Source organism: Gavia stellata, chromosome 5 (assembly GCF_030936135.1).
Source record: "Gavia stellata isolate bGavSte3 chromosome 5, bGavSte3.hap2, whole genome shotgun sequence".
Lineage (NCBI taxonomy): Eukaryota > Metazoa > Chordata > Aves > Gaviiformes > Gaviidae > Gavia > Gavia stellata.
The window spans coordinates 29,607,831-29,623,398 of record NC_082598.1 but is presented as its reverse complement, the minus strand read 5'-3'; the positions used below and the strand labels follow the sequence as shown (position 1 = coordinate 29,623,398).

Sequence of the window (15,568 nt, the reverse complement as noted above, 5' to 3'; positions counted from 1 at the left end):
TTTTATGTCCATGGGCTTCAACCCCAGATACAAGATAAGATCTAAAATTGTGTACTTTCCTTTGCTATTTATTGTAAATATTTCAATGCTGAAGTATTTTCAGATGAATTTTGATCACCGGCAAACATTTTCAGTATGATACTGCAATTCCCCTAGTTGCCAAGTATATGATTTGTATAGTTACTTAAATGACTATTTTATTCAGAAAGTTACATTTTAATATAATAGAAAATGGAACTTCAATGGGGGAAGTGGGAACCAAAGGAAATTTGGTCACTTCTGGTAAAATCAGTTCCTTCATTGCTGAAAGTATTTTGTGCCAAATAGAATCGTGTTTTAATAAAGAACAAATTAAACTGCAAAACATTAAACTGAAAGCTAGAGATTCAAACTTTACAGTATGTAAATCTAGATTAGATTAAGTTGCAGCCTACCTAGCTGCTAGAAACTAAACGCTCTTCAAGGCATGACAGTATTGAAACTATGCATATATATTGCAAACTGACAAGAATAGGCCTGGCAAATGTATGGCAATACACTCAAGGGGTTCTTAAAAAAAGCAGAAATTAAGCTATTCAAAGAATATTGCGTGATATTTCTATTACTGAAAAAGGACTTCAATTAGTGCAGTAATAATTAGGCTACTGATAGTAGTGGACAAAAAAAAGGAATTGAACTCTATTCTACTGTGCCAGACAACTTGGCATTAATTTGTTTACTAAAAATCCTTTTATTCAGTGTAAGATTTTTTTTTTTTACATTACAAGAAGCCAAAAGAGACAACAGATGCATAAAATGCTGCTTTCAGCAGCAAAGCCTGCTTCAGCTCCTCCTCCCATCCCACTTTGCTCTTGGTCACCACCTCCTCAGTTGTTCAGTACAAGCAATGGTGGGGCTGCACTATCATCTAGCCTACTGAAGTGGATTTAAGTTAAAAACATCTGGAGTATTTTAACTGATTGCATCAGTGAATTAGTTTCTACAACGCCCAAAAAACCGTATCATCCAACCAAATGGACGGCAGAATGCAGCACAGAGGCAGAAGCAGCAGAAATTAAAGTTGACTTTGCAGCAGATTACTTAAATTGCACCTCATGTAAAGATTCTCTCTGGTGTCTAAACCACTTAATATTAGTAGTGTTTTTAATTAGAGTGAAAAGACAGTTACAGATAGAGGATGGAAAGTTTATACTCCAGCTTTCACTGCAAGTGATATGCACTAATATGATACGATAATATGATATGCACTAATTTCGGCAATTAGTGAATTCAATTAATTCTAGTATTCTTGAGGTATTGCCACTTTATTTTGAGAGTTTCAGAAGGGAAATCTCCATTTTATTACAAAACTCAGTTAACAAAACCAATAATTATGAGCCGGTTGTATTCTGGTTGACTCTGATGAGACAACTCCTTTGACAGCAAGTTCTTCTGGCATTCACATAGGAACGCCAAAGCATCTATTCGAACTGACTCTTCGTTCTCATGCCAAAAAAATTTATTTTTCATCTCTTGCCGAAAATGACAGTAAACCCCCCCCTAAAAATGTAAGTCTGCACAACAGTTATTTCATACTTCATCACACAGACAAGTATTAACCACAAATTAGAAAACCATTGTACTACTGTATAACCTTCAAAACAGGCTCTTCGTACATATCCATAACAATACAAAAATATTTGATCACATACAGATTTCTTGAGATGAAAGAAAGCATACTTTTGTTACATATAAAAAGTATGCTCTGGTACATGATGAAACTTTATATGGCACAGCAAGTTTCCGTCCTAGCTAATGTGAACTTCTACCTTCCCCAGCTCTGTATTTTTCCCCAGAAAAAAAGCTGGATTCAAACCATTTTTCTGGCCTAGAATTCCTAAAGTTTTTCCAACAGGGATTTCTGTAACTTAGAAAGACATTACTATTTTTACAACAACTAGAGATATGGCCTTTATTAAGAGTGTCAGACAACATTAGTTAAGATAAATAACTCACTTTAACATTAAAATGATGCTATCTTAGATGAAACATTAGCTTACAAAAGATTACACATTAGCTTTCAAAAGACCAGAAGGGAGGGTTAATGATCAACATTTTCATTTTAATGTAAATTTTCTTTTATAACATTCAGAAACAGTATGCAGCATCTAATTTATTTTAGTCAACATTTGGTTAAATTGGTCTTGAATCTCTCTTTTGCTCTAGAAAATAGGAATAGAAAAATTCGAGTGCAGAAAACTCATGCTTAGGTGATACAGATCTACTGTATGAATCAGGTCCAATTTTTCCAAATGCTAGATACCTGATAATTATTTTTGTTATGATTAAGTGACAAATCTATTCTAGCAGTTCCCAAAGTAATTGAAACCCATCTTTAGCAAAGTCTATCACTGAGACCAAAGCTAGCTAAATAACGGTTGGTTTTTAACAAGTGCAATGCTTAACTGAAAGTCAAACTCACTCAGCATGGAAAATACGACAGTTTTTACACATACAGCCACCCAGTTCTCCTACCAGCTATACTGATCATGCGTTTGATTTCAAATATTTAAATAAAAATGCTGCCTCAGTAAAAATTGCAATATGACCAAAGTTACTCTTTTCTAATTCTGTGTAACTATGTCTTAAGAAAGCATCGCTTCCAGAAATTCTTCCGCCTAGTATTTCTCTGTTCCTGCAGTTGCTTTCTTGATGTGCTCTACCCCCATACGATTTTAGACCACCATGTGGTGGAAAGCCATGATTTCCAGCCAACATGAAATGCACTCTTGCACTTTGGACCAGAGACCTGAGGCATGGCTAAGAGAGATCTTTTCAGCAGAATATACCTAAGGTTCCCTCTAGCTTGAACATGCTTCCAACACTGAGCAGGACTTGCTCTGCAATTGTAAACCTGAACTAACTAGCAACAAGGCACTGTGCATCCTGCGTTCTCAGTAACTGCCCACAGCAGTGTGGAGCTGAAAGCCGCTCTTCCCTCCTTTATTATCATGCAATAGAAAAAATTGCTTTATAAGAAGGAAGAGGAAAATGTGGAATACAAGAGTGCATTTGAGACTGAGAAACAGCAAAAAGATACTAGATTAGAAAGACATAACAACAGCAACTGACAAAGAGAAAATAGTCAAGGCAAAAGAAACATCAACAAGGATTCAGGAAAGAAAGTAACAGTAGTATGACAAGCCTTATCCACAGACACTGGAACTGAAATTGATAAACTGAACCAGTAACTACTAATAGGTTAAGTGATGGGTCCACAAGGTAGAAATACTATGTAAAATACAAGTCACAAGACATTCCAGAAGTTGTGGGGTAGGAAACACATACAAGGTTATAAGCAGCACTACTTGCCTTCTCAAGTGGAGCTTCCTGATACCCTATGTCTGTAAGTAGGCTGGTTACTCTAAAGGACAATTTTCTTTTTTGTTACAAATTCATTTTTCCATGCAATCTGCTCCAACCAGCAGTACTAGTGCCCATCTCTCCCACCGCTAATATTTTTCCCTATTAGCACTACAGACGAATTGCGGTATTCTTGCAAGTATCAGTGCCAGAGGCAGATTCTCAGGTCTATGGAAAAAAAAAGAGGTAAAGTTGCCTGGACACATCATTTGAATGATCAAACTTCCAAGTTCATCCATTTCACAGGGAAGCTTCCTGCCACTCTGCTTCAACTATGACTGAATTTTTAAAGATACCCTAAGGGTAACAGAATTTGGGGTATTTCTGGAAGATTTCTACTCAGTTCTGAAAAGAAGTTAAACCATGAACAGAAATGTTCATACTTAACAGAACTGCTATCCAGTCCTAAATATTCAGTAGTATTCAAATTCCCAAACTTGTATCATCGTTCATAAATCCCTGTGATCTGGGTACTTTTCGTTGTTCAGAATTTGCGTCTTTGCCTGTAGCAAGCCATATATGTTAACTGTTCAGGAAAATTGTTAATAGACATTCGTCAAGGCAGCATACGCAAAGCACAAGAAATAGGGAAAGATCAAAGGTGACTCATACTGAATGCACTTTCACCATTATGCCCACAATTTTTATAAGAAATGGACTTTTCATGGGATCTACCAGCAATGTTTTCAAATTTTATTATGAACTGTTTTAGTACAAACCAGAATAAACACTGAATTGATCCAGAAAAGAATCCAAGGAGGGGAGAAAAGTTACAGTCCAATAAACTCAGCACAAAATTTCTGTATAACCATGTAAGGGAGCTGGTAGCTGGGAACCTCCTGGAACTGTGTTCACATATTCTTAGCTCAAGTCCAGCCATTCTGCTAATTCCTGAAGATAACAGTTAAAGAAAAAAAGATAGATCACACATACCACAAGACTGCAAAAATATGGAAACACAGGAAGAAAACAGATATTAAGAGCAAGCAAGTTATGTCTCAGCATAACTTTTAAAAAATAAAAATAGGCCGTAACAAAGAAATTAAAATAAAGCAAGAAACCAGATGGACAGAGAATTCTAAATAGACCTTCAGTGTTTTGCTGCCAGTTTGACATCAAAAAGGCTGGGAATAAAAGGGTGGAGAATATAGGCTTTCATCCTCACAAGGCCAAATGCTCAGTCCTTCTCCAGTTTTGAATATAACCAACTCATTTGTATCAAGGAATAATCACGAACTCTGGATTTTTTTAATCTGTGACAAGATCTTAAGTTACCAGGGGGTGGGAGGAAAATAAATCAATATTACTTCCCCAAAGAACTTCAGCGTCCATTTCCTGAGATGAAATAAAATAGCTCATCTAGGAGAAAACTAAGTTCCGTGTTAATATACTGACAAGCACCTAACAATTACGATAGTTTAACACAGGCTTCTACTTTGAAATAAGAAAACCTCCAAGCCAAGGACATTGTTTCTTCCTGAAAACTTCTGACCAAATTGTAACTATGCGGGTAGTATAAAACTCTGAAATCATGATTCATTGTCTAATGCTTCCTTTCATTTTATTCATACAGTCCAGAAAATGAGTAGAATGAACTAATGTTTGCAAACCATAATGAAAGCTTCACACAGAAGTAACTGTTGGATCTCCCCCTCTTCTCTCACAACTATTTATCAGCTAATTCTGACTGTTTCAGAATAAATAGGCACAACCCAGTGGTGTTAGCATGAAGGAACTCACTTGACATTGTCTGTTCCAGCCTGTGGATCAGTGACTTTTTAGCACATTCAATGTCAGGACTTGGGTAATCCAATACCTGCCTGCACCAAACTAATGGACTGACACATTTTTGCACTGGAGTCAGTTTCTTCTTTGGGGACGTATATAACCTGAAAAGGAGAAAAAAAAAAAATCTATGAAGACAGACAAAATGAGCATAAGATCAGGCATGTAACAAAGTACCACATACTATGCTATTTCTATTTTTATAGTGTATCTATAATACATTCCCAAAACATAAAGAAAGCATAAGCTTTACCTTGAAATTAACAATTTGGGTACAGTATAATACTGTATATACGGCTACCCAAGGAATTCTGGCAAGAAATGATGCCTATATTGCTACACTGGGATATACCAACTGATCTGCCAGAAACAAAAATGTCTTCACTTTTCAGACACATTAGGTATATGGACAATTTCACTATGACACAAACATAGAAATCAGGATTGATCTTTTCAGATTTAAATAACATTCACCTGAAAGAAGGAAATAAAGCACTATGCAATATGCAACTGTTGTTTTCCTAAACACAAAGAAGTAGCAAGTGATAAGCATCTTAATAGCCAAGGAACAGTGCTAAAGCCACAGAACACATCTACTATTTCAGTATCCTTGAACAATAAACATTTGATTTTTACTTATCATTTGTATCCTAGCACCTGATCCTTTAGTTTTCCTTTGAATACAGAACAAAGGGACTATATCTGTCCTAAGGGGTATACAGTCAAGCATTAAAAACAAGGAACAAGAGATAATGCACATAGGAGAGTAGAAACAATGAGACCATATTGTTTTGCAGGACATACTGAGGCCTTTGCCCATCAGCATCTCCATTCATTTATTTTAACATCAGCATTCCATGACTGAAGAAAGAAGTACTCCAGTTTAAAGGCTCTAGAAATTTAGCTGAAAACTTCTCTTCCCTCAACAAACAGATTAAAGGAAAAGTCATAACCAATCGCACACTTTAAGTTGGGGTTTTTAAGCCTTATCTTTGGACTAGAACCAAACTTGGAAATGTGCTTTAGCATAAGACAACAGTGAACTACAAGATCTGCAGCTCTAACTAGAGCTTATGCATATGCAGAAACGGTTAAATGAGTGTTTCTTCTAAAAGTAATGACAGACTTCCTACTCCAAGTGAATAGGCTGTCAAATGTTCCTAAGTTACAGTGTGTGGTGTACAACCATAATCAGCCATGCTTCCATACAAAAGAGAGCAAAAATTCTTCTTTCCTTTATGCCAATGACATCAGCAACACAGAAGTTATTTCCCACAGCTCTATTACGAGATTATTAGCTGATGCTTTCTCTGTAATTCTGGAATTTGAACTCAGTTTGTTTTATAAACAGCTTTAGAAGTTGTTTGGTTTTTTTTATTTTTGTTTGTTTGTTTTAATTACTACCCTTAAGATCACTTCTTACAAAAGCTTCCCAAGAAGCACGTTTATAAAACCACCACTAATATCTCACCCAAAACACTGATCATCTTGTTTAGAGCATGCTCTGAAACACTCTTCCCTCAAACACTGAAATCAAAAAAACCTACGTTCGCAAATGCAGGAGAGGGGATTTTTTAATCAGCTGCCAGGTTTTTAAACAAAAAATGAAGCCATTTCTAACAACTCAAATAGCCACTGCTACATACTATAGTCCATGTGGCTTACACTCTGGCGAGTATTCATGTTAGTTATTAAATTTGATTTTGTAGGAATCCTTACAAGCACTCTTCCCACAAGAAAAGCTAAGAGCCCATCACACTTATATCCCCAAAGATCCTTGGAAAGCACAAGAGTTGCTTGATTTTTACAGTTCTACGTAAACAATTACAAAAAATGCTGTACTTTATGCTATTACCTGCATATTGTTAAAAGCAACATTTGGCATTTACTAGCTCTCTCACACTTTGAATGTACTGTCTTTTTTAGCATTTGTTTGCTTGTACTCTTCCCTATCCTAAGGTATGTTTACACAATACAAAGAAATGTCAAAGGCAACAAAGCCAACATTTGTGCTGTACAGGCTAGGCTCACTCTTAGCTCTCTGGGTAGCTGACATGCCTTGCTGTGTTTGAGAAGTTCCATGCACATTTGAAGTGTTTACAGTAATACCCAGTGTAACAGGCAGGAAAGTAAAGTGTATGTTCTCTTTGAAAGACACACAAAACTGATATCTTCAACAAACCTACAAGACTACTCTAATCAAAATGGCACCTGGTATTTTAAGTTCCAACACATTCTTTTCTGCAGTTTCCAGTTGTTGCCTTTGTTTCACAAATAGTTTATTTATTGAAGCAATCCAGGCCCACGCAGCTCCTACTTTTCCACCTCCCTTTCTAACCAAACACATATTGCAGATTCTCCTACCACTTTCCAGCCAATTGTTTTTCCTTTAACAGCCTTTGTTTCACACCTTACATTTCAAGAAAAGACAGAACTTTAGAATATACATATTTCATGCAACTCCACTACCTCATGACAAACACATGTGCATCGATGCGATATACAATGACTCTTTCAGGATAGTTTCTTGCGCATCGTACAACTATGAAGTCTCATTATTATAAAGCAGTGATCTTAATTCTCCATCTGACAAAGAACAGCCAATCTCAAGTTTCAAAAAACTGATGTAATTCTATTTGCCTTGCCCAATTTGGATTAAAAAAAAAAGACCAAGGGCAAGGCTAAGGATTGGAGTGATGCTTCTACCACCTCTTCCTCTCTCCCCTACAGCAGGAAGGGGAAAAGAACAGGAAGGATGCTATGAAGCATGTACAAATAACTTCATACAGCTAAGTGATCTTTGTCAAACTACTGTTTGGCCCAATAGATACAGGTCTGCCTTAGCTGAAGAGCTCTCCAGAAGAGATCCATCCCCATTTGGACCTGTTAATGCATTCTGCAGCAACGCAACAGCACTGATTGGCAGCACAGCAACTTCAAGATTGAAGCTTACCAGTAGGACTTCATACAACTTTAAATACTACTAAATCACCCTCTCAAAACAGGAAGCTGAAAACGACTGAGGAAGCTGACAGCTTACAGTTACCAACCATAATACAAATGTCAACACACCAGAAACCTCCACTCCAATTTCTCCACAAGAGACTAAAGACTCCACAATTCAGTGACACAAGGTCAAGTAAAAGAAAACAGTGTATCATAAGGAGTGTAGATCTGTTTTGAAACATCATGAAGCCCAGACACTATGATTCTGCTGCACACAATAGTATTTCCCTCCTTCAGCTGTCACTAGTCACCTATGCCACAGCAGCGCCAATCTGAAGTTTACAGCAGCCAGAGGCTCTACTGATTAGTTCCAGGAAGATGCAGCAGAAAAAGGGTAGAGCTTTTGCAGCAATACTACTGTCACTACAAGCTTGTATGATAACATCAGCAGAATGAGCCAAGCCAAAGCATGCTGCGCTGGGACACAGCTGAGTCGGAAAAGACTTTGAAGAAAGAGGACAGGACATTGATGTAGGAATGGAATACCTACATAGGGTTAACCTCACCTGAGGAACACCTCCCAGTGCATTAAAATACAAGAGGCTAGCTGCCACAGGCATGAAACCAGAAGCCAAGATTCTAACCAGGAAGAAAGGAGGAGTCTTTTTGTACCAAAATCCTTCTACTGCTCCAGTACAAGAGTGGAAGTAAAAACGTGCAGATGAACATGAAGTCACAGATCTGAATTAGAAAGATGGTGGCAAGTGGAAGGAATGAGAGTTAAAGCTCGTTTATTTTAGCCACATTCACTTTAAGGGAAAATTGGCAGGTACAATAGAAGCAATGAAACAAGAGAGCAGACAAAACATTGCAGACAAAAGCAGAATCCGGAAAGCAACCTGAAGAAAAGATGTGAAGAAAAAAATAGAAATCCAAGGCTAGATCATTAAGAAATTCCCCTAAAATACAGGTAGGAAATCCCACAAGGAAAATCTACTAAAAACAAATACATCAGAAGACAATAATACTGGACAGTCTTGGAAATAGATTATTTAGAACACAGTGTCAATCTAAACTCTTTTAGACTAATCCAAAACTTTCAGGAGATCCTATCTGGAGCAATTTAAATAAGTTTAAATTTAAAGATGGGTTTTGAATAAACAGCTACAGGTAAGATCTGAAGAGAATCTCTGGTTGTAAAGAAAAAAAAAATCCAAAAACTAAGTGACATGCCTGCACATATCTGGCCCACAGATTTCCTCTTTCCTCTTCCCCCACCCGTGCAAAGTTCCTATCCTGCAGTTGTAACTGACTGAGACACATGGCTCAGCCTGTAATTACTGATTTGTTGGTGTACTTAACTGAATGCTTCTAGTTCTGAGAGATGCATGAGTTACAGCAAACTCCACGTCTCTCAAAAATAAGGATATGAATACTACAGAAATGCTTTGACAATCTCATTAAACCTTCATATTAAAGCAGCACATCTCAACTACATGATGCAATTTTCAAATAGAATTGAGAGTATTCAGAGAGGTTGCAAAGTGCAATTGGGAACACAACCACCTTCCTGTCACCAACAATTAAAGATAGTTAGCTGTACCCCGGCTAGCTGCTGGAAATTATAGCCATTATTCATTTCCTCATCTCAAAAGAACATGTTGCTGTCTGAAAGGGATGTTGTAGAACAAGAAATGGGGCCTTCAAAAGCTTGGAAGACTCCTCTAATACCATTATGTAGCTTCCCTAGAACTGTCACACAAACTCTGTACAACTGTCCACTGTTTGAGAAGCTTTTCAGAAAGAATTTGTTAGAGCATATATGCTCTAACATTGATACTTACATGGAATAGAGAAAAGTTGAGAAGTTCTGTGTCCTATTAAATGTGTTCCAAAATAAAATTTTGCTTAATGACTAGGCTTGAGACCTCTACCAACACCTACAAGAAGTAGAAATGTGAATCATGCCTAAACAAGACACGATTATGAAGTTAATTTCAGGAATACCATTAAGACAATAAAGGAAATGCGTATCGAAGCTTTCATGATATCCAAATATCAAGCACCTTTATAAGTCACAAATATCACACAAGAAGTTAGAAATGGAAAAAAGTTCTTCCTCAGGATTCTTCCTCCAGTCCTCAAACATCTGTTTCACAACAAACATGGATATCTCAAAGACATTAGTCAAATGGAATATTATTTGAAGTTACCAGTTGTTTCACTTGATAAACTGGTAAATTCTGTAATCCTCAGTTCTCCCACATGCTTCTCTTCACATCATCTTCCTAGTTTGAGAAGACATTATCTGAATTTGGTTAAAAAACAACAACTTTAAATCAGACTGACATTTAATCTGCCACAAAATGAAAAGCATCAATTTCTCTTTTACGTAGGTCACAGAGCAGGAATTGATCAGAACCTGTCCGGTTTCCAAGAGGCCTAAACCACATTAATACAATGAAATTTTAGCAGTTGAACAGGAAATGCTGCAATGTAATGTCAAATGCTGGTGCAGCATTTCAGGTGCAGCTCTATCCTAAAACACTCATCCTACACTTTACTAGCTCACTATGGCAAACTTTAGGGTTCCAGTTACTGCTCAAGGGATGTTAAGCAATATGAGACAAAAGACAATCATTACAGGTGACAATCATGTTTTTATCCTCTGTATCTCAGAACAGCCACTTAGCCAATTAACTGTAATGGATGGCTAGAATGGAAGTGTAAACTATTAAAAATAGGTGTCAATTTAATAGAAATAGCTGCTGAATGAGGGTGCGTATAATAGTAAAAGTACTTGCCTTCCATTTTAACTAAACAGGATACACAACCAATCTGCAGTCTTCAAAAACACTGAAAATATTACCTTGAATTATTAAGGTTAATATAAACAACCCACCAATAATTTTACTTATAAACACACAGTAACTGCCTTTTCTTTGTAAATGAAGTCTGTCAGCTGTTAGCTATTTCAGCCCTACTAAGGAGACTTTAGATTGCAGTGACATGAAAACATGGATAAGTGCTAGGCTGGCTTTTATAGCACTGTCATTTAAAGAGGACACAACTGTTCTGAAGTTTGCTGAGCAATTATACATACAAAATGGATACACAGCAAGCTCTATACTCTTATGCACATACTGCATATAAATTTTGAAGCAAAAAGCACTGTATGTTTTACTCACATTTAAAAGAAAGCTTCTCAGAAAGCTTAGGTAAGTGACCATGTAACAAGTTACCACAAAGCAAGTTACAGTGGATTCACAGCCCATTAACTAATCTACAGTAATTGCCCACGTGTGCACACTTATCCTGCAATAAACTTGAGACAGCCCACTTTTAAAAAGAAGCATAGCAAGCCACCTTATGTACTGTTACCAAGTTGTCTCGAATGTGCTACACATTCACACCCAACCTTACCCAGCAAGTCAGGCAAGGAGTTGTATACTGCGTCCTGTCTCTCTGAAGATTTTTGCACTCCGGTCCCCCTTCCTGCTGTTTTGCCTTTTTAACTAATAAATAAAAAAGACCTGTTCAGATTGAAATTTGAAAAAATTCAAATTTGGTCCAATCTGGTTCAATAACAGCTAAATAGGAACACCCATAGAACATATTACCAAAGTCACTGGTAACTTCTTGAGGAAGTAATTAGCAGGCCTAAAGCAAAGTCTCCATGGGACTAGGTACAGCTCAGTACTGTCTGCATGTGCACATGGTGCCTATTTGCAACCTTCAGTACCCTATTAGGAAGAAAGTTTCAGCATGTTAACAAGGACTCAGAAGCATATGGCCAAGAAACTCAATCTAAATTCACTGAAATATTTTTAGTAATTTACCATATGATTTGAAGATTGTCTCATGTGCTAAACTGTTTAAAAGAAAACGTGTCTGGATTTAACTAACCACAGCAAAGAACAACAAATAAGCAAAAATATAAACAATCCCAAAGCTCACTAATACTGTAATGCTGTTTTAATAGCTAATGCTGCTACTAAAGCAGCAGTATCAAAGTTCTTTTCACTTGTTTGTAATTTAGGCTAGCTCAACCTTCTCCTTACATTTTTCACTTTACACTTCTGTCCTGTGTCCTAAAAGCATTTAAAGAATTAAAACCTAAAAATGAGCTAATCAACTAAAAAATGTAGATTTAAAAAAAACCCACACATTCCAGTATCAATTTCAGACACAATATCAACTGTTCCACCTTAAATTCATAGCCAAACTTCACATGCCCTAATGTCATGTAAGCATTAAATGTAAAACAATGTAATTTTAGCAGCGAAGAAAACTATTTCTTCTGCCATTACAAAGCTGTGGACAATTTCATAATGGGGTATATAAATACATGGACTGAAAAAAATGCCCTTATTACACAAAGCAGAGAGAACACAGATAACCAGCATCCTTCATTATCTATTATCTCCCACAGAAAGGTCATTCTGAAATCAACAGTAAAGACAAATCTAGGCTTCTCTCTGTAGACAATCAAAACAGGCAAGATGAATCCATTTTCTATGCACAAACTGTGATTTAAGTTTAGTTTGTTTCCACATGAGGTCTCCTCAGCTGGTGAGTGGTCTTTGATTTCTACAGTGGTATAATCCCATAGTTTAGGTAGGATTTTGGGTTAAGCAGTAGTGATCCAAATCCATCTGAACCTGAAAGAATTCACATGAGGCTTAAATTTCACTGAGTACATTCACTCTTTCAGTTGATTCAATTACTTTTTGAGCAACCTCAACATAACAGGGCCTTAAGAGCAGGATCTTTATGAAACAGTTTAAGAGAAATCCACTTACACACATCATCCCTCCTATTTTCACATGGTTGTTTCTTTTTTGATTGCTCCACTAGCCCTCTGAAAATTTCCAACTTCATTTAGAGCAACAACCTCCATTCATCAAATGCACAAATACAAAGTCATCCTACTTTAATTAGGAAAAAAAAATGGTTTTAGAGTATTTAGTGCCTCAACAGTTGAATTACACGGTGTTCAGAAGTTCCAGGAGTTTGATATCTATTTTTACAGAACAATTTGGGAAAAAAAACCATCAGTCAATCCAGCCAAACCGCATTTACCATTATGTGCATATTAAACTATAGCATGAAAAGACAATTTTTTTTTTAATTACGTAGCCATATTTCTTGATATGTACAACAGTAAGTAAATTTTAACAATTGCTCTTTTCCAGGCATCTATTGTCACTAGAATTCATGACATTTACAAATTTGGCCATCCCACTCCAAACTTACTGTGCAAATTTAGTATATTCTACTTCCCTCAAATGCTATAAACCAGTAGATTACAAAGCATAAACTGAGAAACAAAGAGTAGCTGCCTTGCACAGACTCATCATCTGGAAGATGACGACTTGTGTTAATTTAGTAAGCTCGTGTTGGATGAGAATAAACTTATGCTCTCATACTTCTCCAGTGGATCAGGCTGGATGTCAGGCAAGTGACTTCTCCGAGGAAGCGCACACATTGTCTCCTCCCTGAGGAACTATAACATTGCTCATGCATGGAATCATTCCAGTGTTTTTAAAAGTGTTTTTAACTCTGAAAGGCATTTTTGTTTGTTTTTTTAAATTTGTCTGCATGTTAGCTCCCAAAAAAGACCTTTGTAGATGAACCTACGACCAGTTCTGACCCAAGTTAGCCTGCTTTTGTTACTTTTCCTCTCTGTACATGCTTCCCTTGTGTTTCTCTGTTGACACTGTGCTCCTCCCCGCTATCTCTCCTGCAGCTCCAATACTGCTCCTCAACTAGTGTCATAGGAAACTTCAAAAAGACAGCTGGAGAACAGCATGATGTTAAGAGAGAGCAAACCTTCCTGATTCTCAGTAGAAGCTCATCCAAGTGTAATAAAGACAAGGTGAACCGCCAACTGCAGGTGTTTCTGCTGGAGCAGCAGGATAAGCAGTCCATTTAAAAAGAGAGGAACCACCTAAGGTAAACCGTGGTCCTACATTGTTAGCAATAAATGTAAACACCTAAGGACAACACATTAATGAGATGAAGAAATATTGCTACGCTTGCTGCCTTCACAGCTGAAAGAAATCAAGGCTTAAAACACGTTCGATGCACGTTTGAAGAAAGTATAGCAGTACCTGTGGGCTAGTTCTGCACTACCCCAGAAATTTTCCACAAGTTTCTCAACACCTCCACACCTTCTGAACTTCTGAAAACACTGACAACTGATTTTGCGGCAGAACTGGAGCCTGCTCCGGTCTCCAGGTGACCCGCTGTAACACTCTCACCGCGGCCGAACAAAAGCACAGAGCTGCAGGCCTCCAGGGAGGTGCGATGTGATGTGCAGAAACCAAAACACCCTTCCCCTGCAGGCTTCGGTACATCTTGGAGAGCTAATCCCTTCACCCGGGCCCAGAGGGCGAGGCTGCCTCCCTACACAAAGCCCCGAGACCACCTCCGACACCAAGCACGCGTCTGGAAACGGCCCTTTCCTCCCGGGGACGGCGGGGTAAGGGGAGGACGGTGCCCTCCCCGCCTCCCGGCGACGGCGGAGAGGGGCGCCCCCACCTCATCCCCACCCCGACCGCCTCCTCACCAGCCGGTCTCGTCCTCCTCGCAGCCGGCCAACCGCTCCAGCTCCTCCGGCCTGAGCAGCGCCGCGTCGTCCAGGAGGCCGTTGCCCTCCTCGCCGGCCGCGCCGCCGCCGGGCTCCTCGGGGGGCGGCCGCCGGGCGGCGGCCCTGGGGCTGAGGCAGCGGCCGTCGGGCGGGGAGGCGGCGGGGGGCGACGGGGAGGGCCCGCCGCCCAGGAGGCGCTTGGGGCTGGCGGGGGCGGCGGGCAGGGCGCCGTGGCGGCTGCGGAGCTGCTCGTTCTGCTTCTCCAGCTTCTTCACCAGCTCCTGCAGCTTCCGCACCTCCGCGTCCGCGTTCACGCCCGAGCCGACGTCCTCCATGGCGCCCGCCGGCAGAGAGGCGGCTGCGCGGGGAAGGGCGGCCGCGCCGCCCCGTCTACATGGCCGGGCGGCCCGCGGCGGGGGAGGGCTGTGGGGCGGCGGGGCGGGGCGGTCCACGGGCGCTGCTGCCACTGCCTCCTCAGCGGCGCCGGCGGGTGGAGGAGGACGCACATCCGGCCCACGCCGCCATCTTACCACCAACCCCGGCCCCGCCCACCGCCCTGACCTCATGCGCGTAACCCGGAAGCGTCACCGCTCGCTCTCGGTTTTCCCTCTGTTGGGGGGGGGTGACGTTGCCGCGGGTGGGATTCCTGCGGCGGTTGGGGCCGTTGGGGCGGCTGCCGGACCTGCGGCGCCGTCGGTCGCCTCTTCGCGGCCCTGTCAGGCGGAGGCCCTGCCTCACCGGGGGGGCTCTCCTGAGGGAACAGCCGGGCCTGGCCTGGCCTCCCGTCCCGTCTCTTGGGGGCTGCAGGTCCCACCCAGGAGTTGTACGGGAAACCCCGGGGTA

General features: G+C 39.9%; 1 protein-coding gene across 2 annotated transcripts in view; it reads right to left on the bottom strand.

Annotated features, from left to right (window-relative positions):
- SLAIN2 (SLAIN motif family member 2) overlaps window positions 1–15,060 on the bottom strand; it is a 37,045-nt gene extending 21,985 nt beyond the window's left edge. For both annotated transcript variants that reach the window (XM_059817675.1, XM_059817676.1), the window contains exons 1-2: window positions 14,705–15,060; window positions 5,143–5,291 (exon numbers count right to left, since the gene is read on the bottom strand). In XM_059817675.1, coding sequence (XP_059673658.1) covers window positions 5,143–5,291; window positions 14,705–15,060 — 505 coding nt within the window. The remainder of the gene's footprint in view (window positions 1–5,142; window positions 5,292–14,704) is intronic.
- Window positions 15,061–15,568: the final 508 nt, after the last annotated feature.